Source organism: Panthera pardus, unplaced genomic scaffold, assembly GCF_024362965.1.
Source record: "Panthera pardus isolate Hobbes unplaced genomic scaffold, ASM2436296v1 HiC_scaffold_2, whole genome shotgun sequence".
Lineage (NCBI taxonomy): Eukaryota > Metazoa > Chordata > Mammalia > Carnivora > Felidae > Panthera > Panthera pardus.
In genome coordinates, this window is record NW_026526765.1 from 102,909,196 (window position 1) to 102,927,611 (window position 18,416).

General features: G+C 37.7%; 1 protein-coding gene across 5 annotated transcripts in view; it reads right to left on the minus strand.

The window, feature by feature from the left end:
- Positions 1 to 113: 113 nt before the first annotated feature.
- Positions 114 to 18,416, minus strand: part of RAD17 (RAD17 checkpoint clamp loader component) — a 37,779-nt gene continuing 19,476 nt past the window's right edge. For 4 of the 5 annotated variants that reach the window (XM_053907283.1, XM_053907284.1, XM_053907286.1 and 1 more), the window contains 8 exons: positions 15,980 to 16,091; positions 12,535 to 12,717; positions 10,559 to 10,644; positions 10,293 to 10,439; positions 8,689 to 8,838; positions 6,817 to 6,937; positions 2,928 to 2,985; positions 114 to 887 (listed from right to left, as the gene is read on the minus strand). In XM_053907283.1, the coding sequence (XP_053763258.1) occupies positions 623 to 887; positions 2,928 to 2,985; positions 6,817 to 6,937; positions 8,689 to 8,838; positions 10,293 to 10,439; positions 10,559 to 10,644; positions 12,535 to 12,717; positions 15,980 to 16,091 (1,122 nt within the window). In that variant the 3' untranslated portion in view covers positions 114 to 622. The remainder of the gene's footprint in view (positions 888 to 2,927; positions 2,986 to 6,816; positions 6,938 to 8,688; positions 8,839 to 10,292; positions 10,440 to 10,558; positions 10,645 to 12,534; positions 12,718 to 15,979; positions 16,092 to 18,416) is intronic. The other variant, XM_053907287.1, reaches the window with a different exon arrangement.

The window sequence follows — 18,416 nt, forward strand, 5'->3', positions numbered from 1 at the left end:
TTCTCTTACTTTTCTGAAAAGTGTTAACAATGGATAAAGGAGATTCATGTATTATGCCCAATGATACCTTGCCGACAATACATGTTAGGAAATACTAAAAGAGGAAACGAAAAGAAATTCAACATTTTAATTTTGATATAAATTACTTTCCATAAAGTATCTAAAATAGTCCAGTGTACAGCATATAAAAATGGTATTTGAGAAGTTAGAGACCATAGAGAAACTGTGGATAAGGCACAAAGTTTATTTACACTCATCATTGCATACTAAACTTTTATAATTTGTATTTACAGCCCCATCAAGTTTTAATAATCAGAATCATTCCTTCACATTGTTTGATATTTGGCATAATGTTCAAACACACTTCATACACACTGACCTACTCCCAGCACCACTCACAAGACTCAATAAATACTAGAGAAAACAAAATTAAGGTATTATTTGAAGCTTGATCTTCTGTTTACTTCAAAATGACAGAGAAGTCAGTTTCTTGTGCTGAAATACTACGAGGGTGAAGAATTGAACTGTCATTCACTTGAAAAGCATATTATCTCTGTTCAGGTACCACTGAATAAAAGGAAAATGAATCTGCCAAGTAGCAATATGATTGGCAGGCTGGTTTCTATGTCCCATCGCTTTCATAGTCTTCTATGATCATCTCTTCATCTTCCAGGTCTCCCTGCGCTGAAAAGGACTGAGGCTGGCTGGCAGGCAGTTCACTCCCACTATTCTGACTCAAAGGAAGACAGCATGTTTCAGTTTCAGTGGTTTGAGTGGGTTCACCCAGAGCTTCCTCTGCAGGCTGCCTTCCAGGAAGCGGGGCTTCATCTCCACTGTCAGGGTCTATCATTCCATGCTCCCTGTCCGTCAGGGCTTCCATTTTCAACCTGCCAGATTCATAATGCAGGCATCAATAATAACCAAATAAGGGGATGCCTTTAAATTACACCATGTGTGTGATGATTATGAAGCCATCTCTAGTTTTTCATCTACTTTCACTGTGCTCACTGTTTAGCCAGGCCCTTTAGCTTATTTAATGATACAAGCAAAAATACAAAGGTAAATGACAAAATGTGAATAAATCATTACAACTTATAATACAAAAACTTGTAAAGAGTTCTTACAAATTAAAAAGAAAATACAGAATAGAAAAATGGGTATAAAACACGGACGACTTACATAAAGAAAGTACAAATGGTAAGTAAACAAATTGTTCAACCTAATCAATTTTAAAAAATGAAATTAAAATAATGAACTAGTACTATAATCTTTAAGACAGGCCAAGACCATCTATCTATCTACCTACCTACCTACCTACCTATCTTTTATTTATTTAAGTAATCTTTACATCTAACATGGGGCTCAAACACACAATCTCATGATTAAGAGTTGCATGCTCTTCCAACTGAGCCAGCCAGGTGCCCCAAGTAAGTAATAAAAACCCAGAAGTGTCAAGAGTTAGGAGAAAAGAATATGCTTATACAATGTAAGGGGACATAAAATTAGCAAAATATTCTTAGGAGCAATCTGGCAATATAGAGCAAAGGCTTCAAAAAAGTGTATGACCATTGATCCAGCAACTTCATTTCTAGGAATACATCCTATGTAAATAACATTTGATGCCATTCACATCCTTTAGGATGTCTGTTATAAAAAAATAGAAAAAAAAAAAAGACTTGGCAAAGATATGTGGAAACTGAAACTCCTGAGCATTGCTAGTGGAAATGCAAAATGGTGTAACTGCTGTGGAAAATGGTAAGGAAGCTCCTTAAAAAATCAAAAACAGAATTACTACATGACCTAGGAACAGCAATGATTTAAGCTACAAGAAAAGCTGTGATAAAGTTGGAAATTAGCTAAATGTACAAAAATAAGGTGTAGGTTGGATTACAGGAAACTAGAGAACTATTAAATATTAATATTAAATGTCAAGCTAAATATTCATATTTAATATTGTCAACATGAATCAATGATAAGGTTAAATATGGTCATAATGAATGAAAGATAAAGTACTAGTCACTGTAGTAAGTAGCACTGACAAATCCTGTCTCCCAAGATAAATCAAGTAGTTGAACCAATAAGAGCAGTTAAAAAGCCCTTTTAAACCTTTAAAAAATGCCTAAGTACAGGAGTGCCTGGATGGCTCAGTCAGTTGGGCATCTGACTCTTGATTTTGGCTCAGGTCATGATCCCAGGGTCGTGGGACTGAGCCCTGCATCAGGCTCTGAAGTTGAGAGTGGGGCCTGCTTAGGATTCTCTCTCTCTGCCCTCTTCCCCATCTGTGCTCTCTCTCTAAAGTAAGATAAAAAGTAAAATAAAACATTAATAAATAATTAAATGCCTGAATACATAATTTGATCTTACAGATAAGCTAAGAAGAAATGAAATATAGGTGCTGTGTTAATCACTGGTATCAGCCCAGCAGTCATTTTGCAATAAAATGAATAGCACAGATACAGATTTACCTCTCTACATCTAGGTGTTATTTGTCTGAATCTTTTAAAATAAGTAAGTTTAAAAAAGACAGTGCTTTTGTGGTAGTTCCTGGTTCCTGCAGGCTTTAAACATAGGCTAATGAGCACTGGAGTGGCTCGGTCAGTTGCCCAACTTCGGCTCAGGTCATGATCTCACAGTTTGTGAGTTCAAGCTCTGCATCAGGCTTGCTGCTGTCAGTGTAGAACCCACTTCGGATCCTCTGTCTCTCCCCGCTCCAACTCTCTCTCTCAAAAATAAATATTTTAAAAAAATATTAGGAAAAAAAATAAACTAAGAACATCTTGGGAGGAAAGGTTAAAAGAGGTTTCCAAATACGTAAGATTTGTTAACTGGAAGATTACAGATAAATTTTTACTGGTTGTATACTGAATAAGTAGATAACATTCATTGGACATTTCAGTAACAGTTCTTTGAAAATTAAAACAGCTTACCTTCCAAAGTGTCGCTTCAGAGGAAGCTTTCCAATATCTTGGATAAAAGAAATTTGAGCTGAAACAGATTTTAAAAAAGCTTTAAATAGACATTTCTCTGAAGGAGATATGTAAATGGCCAACAAGCAAGGGATACTTAGGGCACCTGGGTGGCTCAGTTGATTGAATGTCTAACTTTTGATTTCCACTCAGGTTATGATCTCAGGATTATGAGATAGAGCCCTGCATTGGGCTCCATGCCAGGCTTGGAGCCTGCTTAAGATTCTCTTCCTCTCCCTCTATCCCTCCCCCTTGCGTGAAAGGAAGGAAGGGAGGAAGGAAGGGAGGGAGGGAGGGAGGGAGGGAGGGAGGAAGGGAGGAAGGAAGGAAGGAAGGAAGGAAGGAAGGAAGGAAGAAGAAAGCTCAAAATCATGAATCTTTTGGAAAATTCAAATCAAAACCATGGGATCCATTTCATATCTTTTAGGATGTCTGTTATAAAAAAATTAAAAAAAAAAAGGTTTGGTAAAGATGTATGGAAACTGAAACCCTTGGGCATTGTTGGTGGAAATGTAAAATGGTATAAATGCTGTGGAAAATGGTAAGGCAGCTCCTTAAAATTAAAAACAGAATTACTACATGATCTAGCAATTCCGCTTCTGGGTATACACCCAAAAGAACTGACAGCAGAGTCTTAAAGAGTAATTTGTATACCCATGTTAACAGCAGCATTGTTCACAGTAGCTAAAAGGTGGAAGCAACTTGAGTGTCCATCAACAGATGAATGGATAAACAGAATGTGGTATATACAATGTGATATTCTTCAGCCTTAAAAAGGAAATGCTGATACATGCTATAATATGAACTTTGATGACATGCTAGGTAAAACAAGTCAGTAACAAAAGGACAAATACTGCATGAGTCCACTTATGTGAGGTACCTAGAGTAGTCAAATTCAGACACAGGGGCACCTGGATGGCTCAGTGCGTTAAGCATCTGACTTTGGCTCAGGTCATGATCTCATGGTTCATGAAATCAAGCCCTGCGTCGGGCTCTGTGCCAACAGCTCAGAGCCTGGAGCCTACTTCAGATTCTGTGTGTCCCTTTCTCTCTGCCTCTCCCCTGCTCATGCTCTGTCTCTCTCTCTCAAAAATAAATAAACATTAAAAAATTAAAAATAAAATTCAGAGAGAGAAGGTAGGTGGTGGACAGGGAGTAGGAGGTAGTTAGCATTTAATGTGTGTAGTTTCAATTCTGCAAAATGACAAAGTTCTAGAGATTGGTTGTACAAGGTGAATAAGCTTAACACTAGTAAACTATATACTTAAAAATGGTTTAAGATGATAAATTTTATGCTGTGAAGAAACATTTTTTTCAGGAAAATCTAACAGCAAGAGTGTGGCATTTGAACCAGGACCCACCCCTTCACTTCCTCAGCTTTAGAGAGACTTCACTCCAGGTCAGGTACGGCCAAGAACTCATAGGACTTCCTCCCTCCTGTGGCCAGCCTAGAATTCGGGACTCCCTTTCTCCAACCCTTGGCATGGAAGCTCTATCCTAGTAGCACAGCAGGCCGAGAATACTGCCTTCTCCTCTAACTGCCACTGGCCCTCACCCAAGCTCATTCATAGGGCCAGGAGGGTCCACGCTAGGAGGGGCTCAGCCAAGATGATCAGAGACTACCCCCACTTGAGCGCTCACCCAGAACAGTGACTCACTACAGGGGTTCAATGGTAGATTTGAACTGGCAAAAGAATCAGTCAACTTGAACAGAAACTGATAAAGATTACACAATCAGAGAAAATGGAATGGAAACAAATGACCAAGGTTGGCAGAAGAAAGTGGGATATCTTTAAGCACACCAACAAACACTAATGGAGGAGCAGAATAAAAGACAGAGATAGGAGCACAAAAAATATAAAGAAATAACTTCTAAAATGACACAGTAAATGGGGAAAAAAATGATAAAAACAAAAATCCAAAAAAAAATTTCTTTTAAAGTAGGCTCCATGTCCATCTTGGGGCTTGAACTCATGACCCCAAAATCAAGAGTTGCATGCTCTACCACCTGAGCAGCCAAGAACCCCCAGAACATCTTATTTTTGAATGAATTTTATACACCTTTCAATATTTGTAAATGCAACACTATGAGGGCTCATAAATATTTATTTATTTATTAATGTTTATTTATTTTTGAGAGAGAGTGCGCATGCAAGCAGGGGAGGGGCAGAGAGAGAGGGAGACAGATTCTGAAGCAGGCTCCAGGCTCAGCTGTCAGCACAGAGCCTGACGTGGGGCTTGAACTCATGAACCGCAAGATCATGACCTGAGCCAAAGTTGGACATTCAACTGACTGAGCCACCCAGGAGCCCCAATATTTACCTTTTTAAAGATACACTCCAGAACAGGATCAGGATTTTTTAAAAAACAGCTTTTTCATATGGAAAAATGAGTTGTGATCCTATAATCTGAATTTTTAACTAGTGGATAAATGATTTTCCAGATAATTTCAATGTAAGCTGTCTAAACCAGTACGAGTTACTGAACTGGGAAAGGTTAAAATGAACTCTGTAGTGTTAGGCTGAAAATGAATGTACTGGCGTGAACTCATGGTACACACATACATGCACAGAAAAACTTCAGGAAGAACTTACACACACACAAATACACACACAATCTCCTAGCTTTGTTCCATTGAAAAAGAATAGACACAATGATACTCCAATAGCAATGATCATACCTAGTGCCAGATTCTAAATTTTTTTTAAGTAGGCTCTACGCCCAGCATGGGATTCAACTCAAAACCCCTAGATCAAGAGTCACACGCTCTACCTATTGAGCCAGCCAGGTGCTCCCAGATCCTAAATTCTAAATACCATTTCCACTAAGAGGAACCAGGGCTCCTTGGAATTCCTGATTCTAGTACTAGGGCAGAGAAAGTATAAAATGATCCTGGATTTCTGACATTTACAAAAAGAACATCACAGAGACCTCTCTCTTGCTCTGCTCTTTGCCATGTGAGAATACGAGAAGATGACCATCTATAAGCTAGGGAGGAGGCCTTCACCATCTGCTTGTATCTTGATTTTGGACTTCCCAGTCTGCGGAGCTGACTGAATACTAATTTATAACATATGGAGTGCTATCCATGGTAAGTGTATATGCCAATTAAAGCATATGCCTAATATTTGCATATGCACAGAAAAACGTCAGGAAGAACTTACACCAATCTTTCAAAAGAAATTACCTGTGGTTTTTAGTTTTTCTTTTTATTAACTTCTATTATTATTTGAATTCTTTCTTCCTTTCCAAATCTGAAACGTGTTAATTTTGGATCAAAAAATAATGGAAAAAATATTTAGTCTCACTAGATTGTAGCAATGAGTTGACTTTAAGAAGATAAGGTTATAAAACACTACTTTTGGGGGTTCCTGGGTGGCTCAGTTGGTTGAGTGTCCAACTTGATGTCGGCTCAGGTCATGATACCAGGGTCATGGGATCAAGTCCCATGTGGGGCTCCATACTGAGCATGGAGCCTGCTTAAGATTGTCTCTCTTTCGGGGCATGTGAGTGGCTCAGTCGGCTAGGCGTCCCAACTTCGGCTCAGGTCATGATCTCACGGTTCGTGAGTTCGAGCCCCACGTCAGGCTCTGTGCTGACAGCTCAGAGGCTGGAGCCCACTTCAGATTCTGTGTCTCCCTCTGTCTGCCCCTCCCCTGCTTGCACTCTGTCTCTCGCATTGTCTCAAAAGTAAATAAACATTAAAAAAAAAAAAATTTAATATTGTCTCTCTTTCTCCCCCTTTGCCCCACTCGCGCTTGCTCGCTTTCTCTCTCTCTCTCTCTCTCTCTCTCTCTCAAATTAACAAAACAAAACATTACTTGGATTAAACAAAAACCCATGTTATTACCTGGATTTCTCATTGGAATGGTTAGCAAAGCAAGGTATGGCAACAGCTGAGTTTGGAGGCATAAAGCTGGTAAGCAGAAGTCAGAAAAAAGAGCTTTTGCTGCCAGGCAGTTTTCCCGATACTGTAAAAGGGGGGTTGGGGGGGGACATGAAATGAAAAATAAAATTTAAAAAAATGGAGATGTATTCCTAGACAAATGAAGTTTACTGTATCACAAAGTGTGTTTATATATACCACAAACATACTTTTAAGAGTTTACCTAATTAGTTTTTTATAATTGTTCTAGCCTTATCTAATAAAGCATTTTACCTATAGAACTATTTCATATTTGACATAACAGCAACAAGAATTTTTTAAGAGACTTAAGGTAAAAGGAAAATAAACCTTAAAAATCAGAGGAATTCTGTTTATGAGCATACATCACAAATTATGTGAGGATACTGTTCTCAATTAAAGAATTAATATTTAGTTAACACGGGTACAATGCTAGGCTGATAAGGAGACAAGTACAATCTGCCTTCAAAGAGCTTATGGTTTTACAAACAATTCATATGTAACTATAAGGCAAAATTAATATAAGTGCTATAAATAGCAAAGCAAGTCAATAAGGGATACAAATTCGTTACAAGTCATGAAATTCCCCAAGAAATCTTTGGAAAAAATGTCTTAGGTAATGAATTACAGGCTCCTATTCGCCATATGATTTAAGAACTGGAAGATATGTGGGGCACCTGGGTGGCTCAGTCGGTTAAGCATCTGACTTCGGCTCAGGGCATGATCTCATGGTTCTTGGGTTCGAGCCACGCATTGGGCTCTGTGCTGACAACTCAGAGCCTGGAGCCTGTTCCAGATTCTGTGTCTCCCTCTCTCTCTGCCCCTCCCCGACTCTCGCTCAGTCTCCCTCTGTCTCAAAAATAAATAAACATTAAAAAAATTTTTTTTTAAAAAGAACTGGAAGATATCTTAGAGATGATGCAGTTCCGTGTCACAAATTCAGATGCTCTAGGAGACAGGCAGGTACATAAATCAGTGCAGTGAAGCAGCTGGGGAAGGTACCCATCACTCCCATCTTCAAGGGGGAGATGCTACTTGGCTCAGCCAGATTGTTGCCATGTAAAAGTATAGGCCAGTGCTGCCTTACTTTGCATTTATTTCAGGAGAGTCCAGACATTCTGAGCCAGAAATCCATATCTGAGTTTTAATTATTGTACTCATTTTTAAAGACTGGAAATTCATGAAAAAAAAAATCTCTGTGTAGTATTCAACTTGTGGGACCGCCTATTTTTAACTTCTAATTCAATCCAATGCATTTAAAGCTGTGGAAATGAAGTGTACATTAGGTAAAATAATCTGTCCAGATGGTTAGAAGCAAACCCAGGATTGCTTTCTTTTCTTTCCTCTTCTTTTTTTTTTTTCTTTCTTTCTTCCTCCCTTTCTCCCTTTCTCTCTTTCTCTCTTTCTTTCTATAATCTCTAGACTCAATGTGGGGCTTGAACTCACAATTCTGAGATCAAGAGTCTCATGCTCTTCAAAATGAGTCAGCCAGATGCCCCTATTTTCAATTAAAATTAAAATATAATTATAATGATACTTTGAATTCACTACTAGTCAACTAATAAATAAAATATAAGCTTTCAAATTTTGAGTGCTTTTTTTTCCTTAAAAATAATGACTGGGTATTCAAGAAGAGTGTCCTTTTTATGTCTTAATGTAATTTGAAGAAAATTGTGGGAATTAACAACTATTTTTTACTACTAATAAGACACTTTTTCAAAACTAAAAAAAAAAAAAAGTAACAGCTTCATTGGGATATAATTCACATGCCATAAAGTTTACCTACTAAAAGTACACAATTCTTTTTTTTTTTTTTACCTTTTTATTTATGAAAAACCACTGGGGCTTGTGCAAGGGTCGAAAACCTGATCCTCCTCCTTGGCAATGAGCAAATCCTCGTGCTGTATTGGAATGCATCACACCCCTCGTAGCTATGGATGTAGTATATTGCCTGAGTAAGGAGCGCATCTAAAAAAGGAGACAAAATGTAAAATAACGAAAATGAGAGATTTATAAAGTAGTGCTATTCATCTTGCTGATGCCAAAAAAACACCAACCATATTTATTTAATGTTCACTTTTTCCAACATTACCACAACCTTGAAAATAATAAGCTACAAAATTACCTAAATCAAATTCACCTGAGACATAACAATCAACCACTATGTGTGAACTATGGATCTTGGATATGGGTGTTGAAAATAACTTAAAATACATTTTGAGACAACTGGGGAAATCGAAATAATGACAATATGTTACTGAATTAATGTTAGTTTTTTTTAAAATTTTTTAAATATTTATTTATTTTGGGGAGACAGAGCATGAGCAGAGGTGGGGAGAGGGAGAGGGACATACAGAATCTGAAGCAGGCTCCAGACTCTGAACTGCTTGTGAGCACAGAGCCTGATGTGGGGCTCAAATTCACGAACTGTAAGAACATGACCTGAGCTGAAGTCAGATGCTCAACCAACTGAGCCACCCAGGGACCCCAAGTGTTAGTTTTCCTAAGTGTGATAAATGCTATTATGGTTATAATAGGGCAAGGTCCTTACACGTGGATAAGTATTAAGTGACATGATGTTTGCAATTACTTTCCAATTATTGGGCCAAAACAAGTGTATAAACACATAGAGATTAAGCAAATGTAGCAAAATGTGAAAAATTGGTGAACAAAAGCTAAGGGTATATAGGCATTCATCATACTATTCTTCCATTAGTCTATAGGTTAGAAAATTTTAAAATAAAAAATATAAGAAAAATTAAGCAAACACAACTGCTGAATAATGAAACTCTAAATACAGAAACCATATCATACATGTTTTTCACTGTATCTTTTCCAATTTTAATTATTAATACTATTTCAAATTTATAACAGAAATATTAACATATTAAAACAATGTTGTCCAAAAGAACTTTCTGTAACAAAAACATTTTGTATCTAGCTGTTTAACACAGTGGTACTAGCCACATGCAGCTATGGAATGCTGGAAATGTGGCCAGTGTGACTGAGGAACTGAATTTTAAATTAAGTTAAATTTAACCTAATGTAAATAGCCATATGTGGCTAGTGGCTATTACATTGATTTATAGTGAATAATTTGAAAGTTATGAAAAAAATTGTTTAAAAAAGTAAAAGAAAGTATAAAAAACACACTTCTTCCCTATCTACTTTTCAATGGTTGTCAAAATTTCTGAATATATTAGTTTTATAATCAGAAAATAACTTCAGAAAAAATTAGTGTTATATTATCACCAAAAAAATCAGATTAACCGGTGTCATTAGAAACACTGAGTTGGATTAAATAATTTTATCATTGTTATTAAGAAGTTACATAAGATGTCCAATAATGAGGAATAAAAGCAAACTTTCTCCATTTGGAGGAAACATTCATAAACAAAAATGGTTAAGTCAAATGGTCTTACATTCCAGTCACCGCTGAGGATATCTGCAAAACTCAGAAATTCACTGGCTCTCATAACATCATCTACTTCCACGAAGAAATCTAAGTAGTTTTGGTGAAGATATAAATTAAATAACTCTCCTGGCATGTGTGACATTTCTACTACTTCCTATAAAAAGAAGCATACACATATTATTTTGGTGAAAATTCTGTGGTTAAACGAACATTTCCATAAATGTAACTAATATATATCCTGGAAAAAGTAGTATATGTTATTAAAGACTTTACCTCAGGTTGAACAAGTAAGGTATCCCGTTCATACTCTGATAAATGTGAAGGCAACCGAGGGGAATCTAACTCTGTTAAAGATGCTCCTATAAAAAAAAATTCTGGAATTATTAAAAATAACATCACCTTAAAGTTATACAGAACCACTCATTTGAAGATTTTTTCCAATACTTTAGGCACATAATACCAAACATACTAAATAAGATATTAAAAATAAAAACAAAGCAACTGGAGACCTATGTAAGTTGCCTCATTACTACAGCGCCTTGCTACTATATGTATATAGTTAGTAGCCTCACTATCACTATTCTTAAGAACTCAAATTAGAATTCTGATGCCTGGATTATGGCTTTTCTAGTATTAAAATATTCCAGTTCTCAAAGCACTCTGCATTTCACCTTTTCAGTTCTGAGTTGCTTTCTTTTGATCCTCATTCTCAATATAGAGATCTTTACTGTCTGATTTACGATGTAGGATGAGGTTGCTTTCTGCACAAGAGAACACAGACCCTGTTCCCTGATGCAGGAAGCTGCAAATGAATGTTGAGAAGGAAAAGAAAGTGTAGAAGGGAAAGTATCAGTGGGAATAGCAACTGAGGTTCAGAGGTAAGAGGATCCAAGGACAGAGGGTGTCTTCATTTCCACCTAAGTGATGCCAGGTTCATCTTCAGGTGGCATGAAATTTTCCATTTAGAAATCTCAAATTTTCAACCACCTGGAAAGAAGAAACTGAGAGGTAATAGCCTAAAACAAGAAGGATGCCTGGAGTGAGGAGAGAATGAAGCAGAAATACAGAAAGACAACAGAAGAGAAAGAGGCAAGGAGGTAAGAAGATGGAAAACAGGTATAAGAGGCACTCAGTGTTATAGAAAGATAAAAACAGTGGTTTAAAACAACTGGGCTTTTGGCAACCAGAAAAAAATCTCAGATAATAACAGGCATGATAAACACAAAGCTTAAATGAATGTCTGTTCACATACTACTTGTGACCCACTGAAGCAGTTAATTTACACAAGATTTGAACATCTGAGAGAAAATTGAAGCCATTGTACACAAAGGACTTTTTTCAACAGTCCATTATGATTATTTACTTTGTGGTATAACATATAAAACTATTATAAACTATGGCAGGGGCACCTGGGTGTCTCAGTCAGTTGAGGGTCCGACTTTGGCTCAGGTCATGATCTCATGGTTCATGAGTTCGAGCCCCGCGTCGGGCTCTGGGCTGAAAGGTCAGAGCCTGGAGCCTGCTTCAGATTCTGTGTCTCCCTCTCTCTGCCCCACCCCTGCTTGTACTCTAGCTCTCTCTCAAAAATAAACATTAAAAAAAAATTTATAAACTATGGCAACAATTTCCCTCAAAATTTTGTATGAATTACTTTAATCTACATAAAAGCAGGTCAGATCCCAACCCCCCAGCCCCCAATCCTAATTCTCTTCCTTCAGGATCAGCTAAGAAGTGATATTTTCTACATAAGAAATAGAAGTTTGGGATTTTATTGAAAAGAGAGGCAATTTGGGAGCTGGGTGATGGGTGATGCAGATGGAGGGTCGGAGGCGAAGCAGGCATCAAATACAGAAAAGGCGATGGAACATCTCTGGTTGTGGAGAGAGGAGCTAGTGAAGAGAAATGTAAGGAGATCCAAAGAAGCCTGACGCTACCTGACAACTTGTCTAGGGTTCTGGTGTTGGTCTACCAACATGTGCCACTAAAATTCTAGAGGAACTGATACATAGTTTACCTTCAGCAAACTATAATTTTAAAGATTTACAGACAGTAGTTTTTACATTTAATCCCATCCACAGTCCAAAAATACTGTACCTAAATACATTTATCTACTGTGTCTTAGGCCTTGCCAAACAGTGTCAGACCTGGCCCTAACTGCCAAATACATGACATTTTCAAAAACTGGTATTTTATTTCCGTTGTAGGACGAATACCTAACAGATTTTTAATAAAACATAAGATTTTCTTACTTTTACAATATAGTATTTTCCCCAAAGCTCTGAAGAGAAAGAGTGAAACATCTTTGCCACCAATAGCTTGGACCTCCTGGTTTTCAAAAACCCTATCTGTTTTTTTTCTTTGTTTTGATTTTGACAGCGCAGCATCTGATTTTAATGAAGATGTTCCTTTTTTCCTTGGCCAAAAACGGTTTTCTCCTAAATAATATACACCCAAGAGACAATATTGCAAATAAAATTAAAATATGAAAAATAAAACTGAGAACATTTTAGGTACAGTTACACTAAATATTCTAATTAAAATATACTTTTCTAATACACAATACTGTAAAATCTGTGAACTAAGTAACAGTCCTCTTTGGGTTACTAAACTATTAAAATGAAATAAAATGTCATCTAAAAGTATCTCATGACAAAAATTTCAAATTTTCACACATTGAAATGACACGAATACAGGCCTATCATCTTGATTTCTCACAGTACTGCCTGTGCAAGGTCCTATTCTTGGTTCATATGTACTAACCAATTTAATCCTCAAAACACTTGAGATTAGGGGAGAACTACTATTATACACATTGAAGATAGGACATATAGGGGCGCCTGGGTGGCTTGGTCAGTTAAGCCTCCGACCTCAGCTCAGGTCATGATCTTGTGGTCCATGAGTTCTAGCCCCACGTCGGGCTCTGTGATGACAGCTCAGAGCTTGGAGCCTGCTTCGGATTCTGTGTCTCCCTCTCTCTGTCCCTCCCCTGCTCATGCTCTGTCTTGCTCGGTCTCTCAAAAATAAATAAATGTTAAAAAAAGAAAAAAAAAAGATAGGACATATAAAGAGTTTAAGTTACTAGCTCGAGGTCATCATCTGGTAAGTGATTTGAAACCAGGCAGTATGGTTCTGCAGTGGATGCTTAACACTGATTTGGGCAGTCTTCAATTTACGAATATGCCTGTGTTGAAATTTCATTGGTAAATCTGTTCAAAACTCAGAATGCATCACTTAAGAAAAGTAGCCTGAGGGGTGTGTAGGTGGCTCAGTTAGTTAGGCATCCAACTCTTTTTTTTTTTTTTTAATTTTTTTTTCAACGTTTTTTATTTATTTTTGGGATGAGAGAGACAGAGCATGAACGGGGGAGGGGCAGAGAGAGAGGGAGACACAGAATCGGAAACAGGCTCCAGGCCCCGAGCCATCAGCCCAGAGCCTGACGCGGGGCTCGAACTCACAGACCGCGAGATCGTGACCTGGCTGAAGTCGGACGCTTAACCGACTGCGCCACCCAGGCGCCCCAAGCATCCAACTCTTGATATCAGCTCAAGTCAAGATTTCACAGTGGTGAGATTGAGCCTTGCATCAGCTCAGAGCCTGTCAGCACAGAGCCTTCTTGGATTCTCTCTCCCTCTCTCTCTGCCGCACCCCACAACCAGTGCACTCACTCTCAAAACAAATAAATAAACTTAAAAAAAAAAAAAAAAAGTAGCCTGGAAGAGCAGGAAAAACATAGGATCTGGAATTGATTTATTATTGTCTATCTCATTAGGCTGGTCAAAAATTAAATGTAAAAATATATGATTGCTCATACAGTTCCTGACCCATTCAAAAAATATTATTTTCTTCCCTTTAAAATTTCTGAGCTCAGAATAATAATGGTATAAATGGTAGTCAGGATCTCAAACTGGCCTACCTCAACCTTCCCAACCTGTAATTCCTAAGTGAACCTAAGTGAACCTAAGCACCATTTACATTTCTACAGGAATAAGCAGAATTCTACTTTCAGCTGTATTAGGCTGCCTATTTACTTTTCTCTATCGTTATTTTGAAAAACAAAGATGTAGGGGTGCCTGGGTGGCTCAGTTGTTTGAGTCGGTTCAGTGACATCGGCTCAGGTCACGATCTCAGTTTGTGAGTTCGAGCCCTGCATTAGGCTTGCCGCTGTCAGCAAAGAGCCTGCTTCAGATCTTCTGTTCCCCTCTCTCTCTGTCCCTCCCCTGCTCCAACTCTCACTCTCAAAAATAAATAAAACATTGAAAAAAGAAATTAAAAAGAAAAACAGAGATGTAAACTAATGAACAGGCTACACTTGTAGGTAGATACTAGGATTTCAGGTGGATTGAGAGCTCCAAAGATGCCTTTTAAATATTCAAGGTCAATTCCTCAATGTGGTGACTTATTATAATGTTTTCTGATGAAAGACCACGCACAATAAATCATGTACTCTCTTTTTTTTTCTTTAGACTGAGCCGGGGAGGGGCAAAGAGAGAGAGAGGGAGAGAGAATCCAAAGCAGGCTCCGCACAGCCTGACAAAGGGCTCAAACTCACGAACCAAACCGTGAGATCATGACCTAAGCAAAACTCAAGAGTCAGATGCTGAACTGAATGAGCCAACCAGGTGCCCCATGTGCTATCTCTTTTAATGTAGCATGACTATGCACCGTTTTTAAAATGAAGTAAATCAATTTATTAAATGTATCTTACATAAATTAAAAATCAAAAGTAAGGGCGTCTGGGTGGCTTGGTCAGTTAAGTGTCCAACTCTGGCTCAGGTCATGATTTCATGGTTTGTGGGTTCGAGCCCCACATAGGGCTCTGTGCTGACAGCTCAGAGCCTGGAGCCTAGTCCAGATTCTGTGTCTCCCTCTCTCAGCCCTCTCCTGCTTATGCGCACGCTCTTTCTCTCTTAAAAATAAACATTAAAAAAAAATTTTTTTTAAGTAATTTAAAAATCAAAAGTAATTGATTACTTTTGTGATCAGCACAATATTATTAAATTCATTAACAGCTGACCATTTATTGATCCCTTAATATGTATCAAGCACTGGAATAAACACTCTACAAGTGCGACCTCACTTATTCTTCACACAACTCTGTAAGAGAGGTTCTCATATAAAAGGTAAGAATATGCAAGCACAAAATGATTGTCATTTGCAAGACTAAGTCACTGGCAAATGGCAGAACAAGGAAGTCTCATCCAAATTAACTTTAAAGGGGCGCCTGGGTGGCTCAGTCGGTTGAGCGTCCAACTTCAGCTCAGGTCATGATTTTGCAGTTTGTGAGTTCAAGCCCTGTGTCGGGCTCTGTGCTGACAGCTCAGAGCCTAGAGCCTGCTTCGGATTCTATGTCTCCCTCTCTCTCTGCCCCTCCCTGGCTCACACTGTCTTTCTCTCTCAAAAATAAACATTAAAATTAAAACAAAACAAAAAAACCAATTAAAAAGTAAAGTAGTAAACCACATAAATAAATCAGGTTTTGTCTCAGGTATATGGATACATACAATGACATATTCACAGGGGTGTGTTTATTGTATGCACATATACATACATGATTTTATGAAACAATCTCAAAAAAGATAGGTGGAGATAGACATGTATCAGTTGTTAAAATATACTTAGTTTGATTTCATCTCATGAACAATTAAGAGTAAATCACCTAATATAATGCTGTAAGAATTTATCTTTCATAGTTACCTTTTGAAGAAGAAAACTGGAGGCTGTTTATTGCACTTCTGATATCACCAGAACATCCTTGACAGAGCAACTCTAGGGAAGTTTTGTCAGGGACAGTAATATTTCTTCCATTCTAAAATGAAAAAATTGCAGTTTAAAAAACTCTTTTCTAAAACAAACCCCCCCCCCCCCCGCCCCACCGCCCATTCTCTAAACTAAATGAAAATAAATTAGAATCTTTCAAAGCTGGAGGCTAAAAAGCTTCCTTGTTAAACACCAGTCTGCTCAGGAAGGTCAATGACTTATCATAGATTAAGGTAAATTTTCAAGAGTATAAAATAATTTTACTTGTTTATTTGGGCTAGATTGTATTTTGAGATTCTCTCCAACTATATGTACATACATATATACAAATATCACTCCCTTGTCAGGCCAAGTATAAGACCAGAAAAATTTATCTTTCCTTCTCACCTTAAGAAACCCTAATGGTTTACTGATAACAAGACTTAAGTTGAATTCATGTGACGGCTCATATATCACCCATTTCAGATTTTGTAAAAACTGATTAAAACACAAAAAATAGTACTTTCCTATTGTCTTTGAATATATTTTTATTAATCAAAGCTGTTTCAGAAGTCTTTATGAAAAATTTACTGTTCTAGGTTAGTCTCCCCATATCCTAAACTTTGTCACAATTGTTCATATTCTAGTGAGTATTTTTCCAGACTACTTTCTGTGTAAAAATATCTCTAAGTACATATAGAACCTAAAAGTATGTAAAGACATAGTTAACTTTTTAAAGTTTTTGTTTTTTTGACAGAGAGCGAGCAACGAGCTCATGCAGGGGAGGGGCAATGAGAGAGAGGGAGAGGGAGAATCTCAAGTAGGCTCCATGCAGTATGGCACCCAATGTGGGGCTCAATCCCATGAACCATGAGATCATGACCTGAGCCAAAATCAAAAGCTGTACGCTTAAATGACTGAGCCACCCAGGTACACCCACATAGTTAACTTTTAAATACAAGTAGGGTCATATTACATGTATTATTATTATTATTATTATCATCATCATCTTTGAGAGAGAGTGCCCAAGTGCGGGAGAGGGGCAGAAGGAGAGTGAGAATCTTAAGCAGGTTCCACGCCTGACACAGGGCTCGATCCCACAACCCTGCGATCATGACCTGAGCCAAAATCATGAGTCAGATACTGAACTGACTGAATCACCCAGGTGCCCCTACATGTATTATTCTATGACATGACTTTTTACTTAATACCATTCTCTGCAATCTATAATAGCACCTTTAACTGTACTTCACTTTAAAAAAACATTATGAGTATATTATAATTTACCAGTTTCCCCAATGAGGGACATTACGTTGTTTCCCATTTTTCACCACAAATTTATCTTTGTCAGCAGCACAAATATTTCTGTAAAAGGAGAGTGCCTTTGGGGCGCCTGGGTGGCTCAGTCGGTTAAGCATCTGACTTCAGCTTAGGTCATGATCTTGCGCTCCGCGTCAGGCTCTGTGCTGACAGCTCAGAGCCTTGAGCCTGTTTCAGATTCTGTGTCAGTCCCTCTCTCCCTGATCCTCCCCTCGTACATGCTCTGTCTCTCTCTGTCTCAAAAATAAATACACGTTAAAAAAAAAAAAAAAAAAAGCAGAGTGCCTTCAAAAGTCTCTCAAACAGTTACCAATTTTATTTTTTCTACCAATGGTATATGAGAGTGCCTCTTTTCTCCTTCTCTGGCAATCCTTTTTGTTGATTTCTTAAATGTTTTGCAAACTGATACATGAAAAATGGTATCTGGTTTAAATATGAATTTCTTTGGGGCACCTGGGTGGCTCGGTCGGTTAAGCATCTGACTCTTGATTTTGATTTTTAAAAATTTTTAAATGTTTTATTTTTTGAGAGAAAGCATAAGCGGGGGAGGGTCAGAAATAGAGGGGAACAGAGGATCCAAAGTGGACTCTATACTGATAGGCTAACAGCAGTGAGCCCAATGTGGGGCTCGAACCCACAAACCATGAGGTCATGACCTGACCTGAAGTCAGACACTCAGCTGACTGAACCACCTAGGTGCCCCTTGATTTTGACTTTGGCTCAAGTCATGATCTCACAACTGTGGAATCAAATCCTGTGTCAGGCTCTGCGCAGAGTGTGGGGTCTGCTTGGGATTGTCTCTCTTCCTCTCTCTCTCTGCTCCTCCCACACTCATGCTTTCTCTCTCAAAATAAATTAATAAACATTTAAAAATATATTTAAATATTAATTTCTTTGATTACTAGTAGGGCTAAACACCTCTCATGTTTATTAGCTATTTGTAGTACTCTGAGTATTGGCTTCTGTTCTTAACCTTTTTTTGGAGGCACATATATATATATATATATATACATACATATATATAATTTTATATATTAATACAATATATATTGCATTATATGTATATATGTTACAT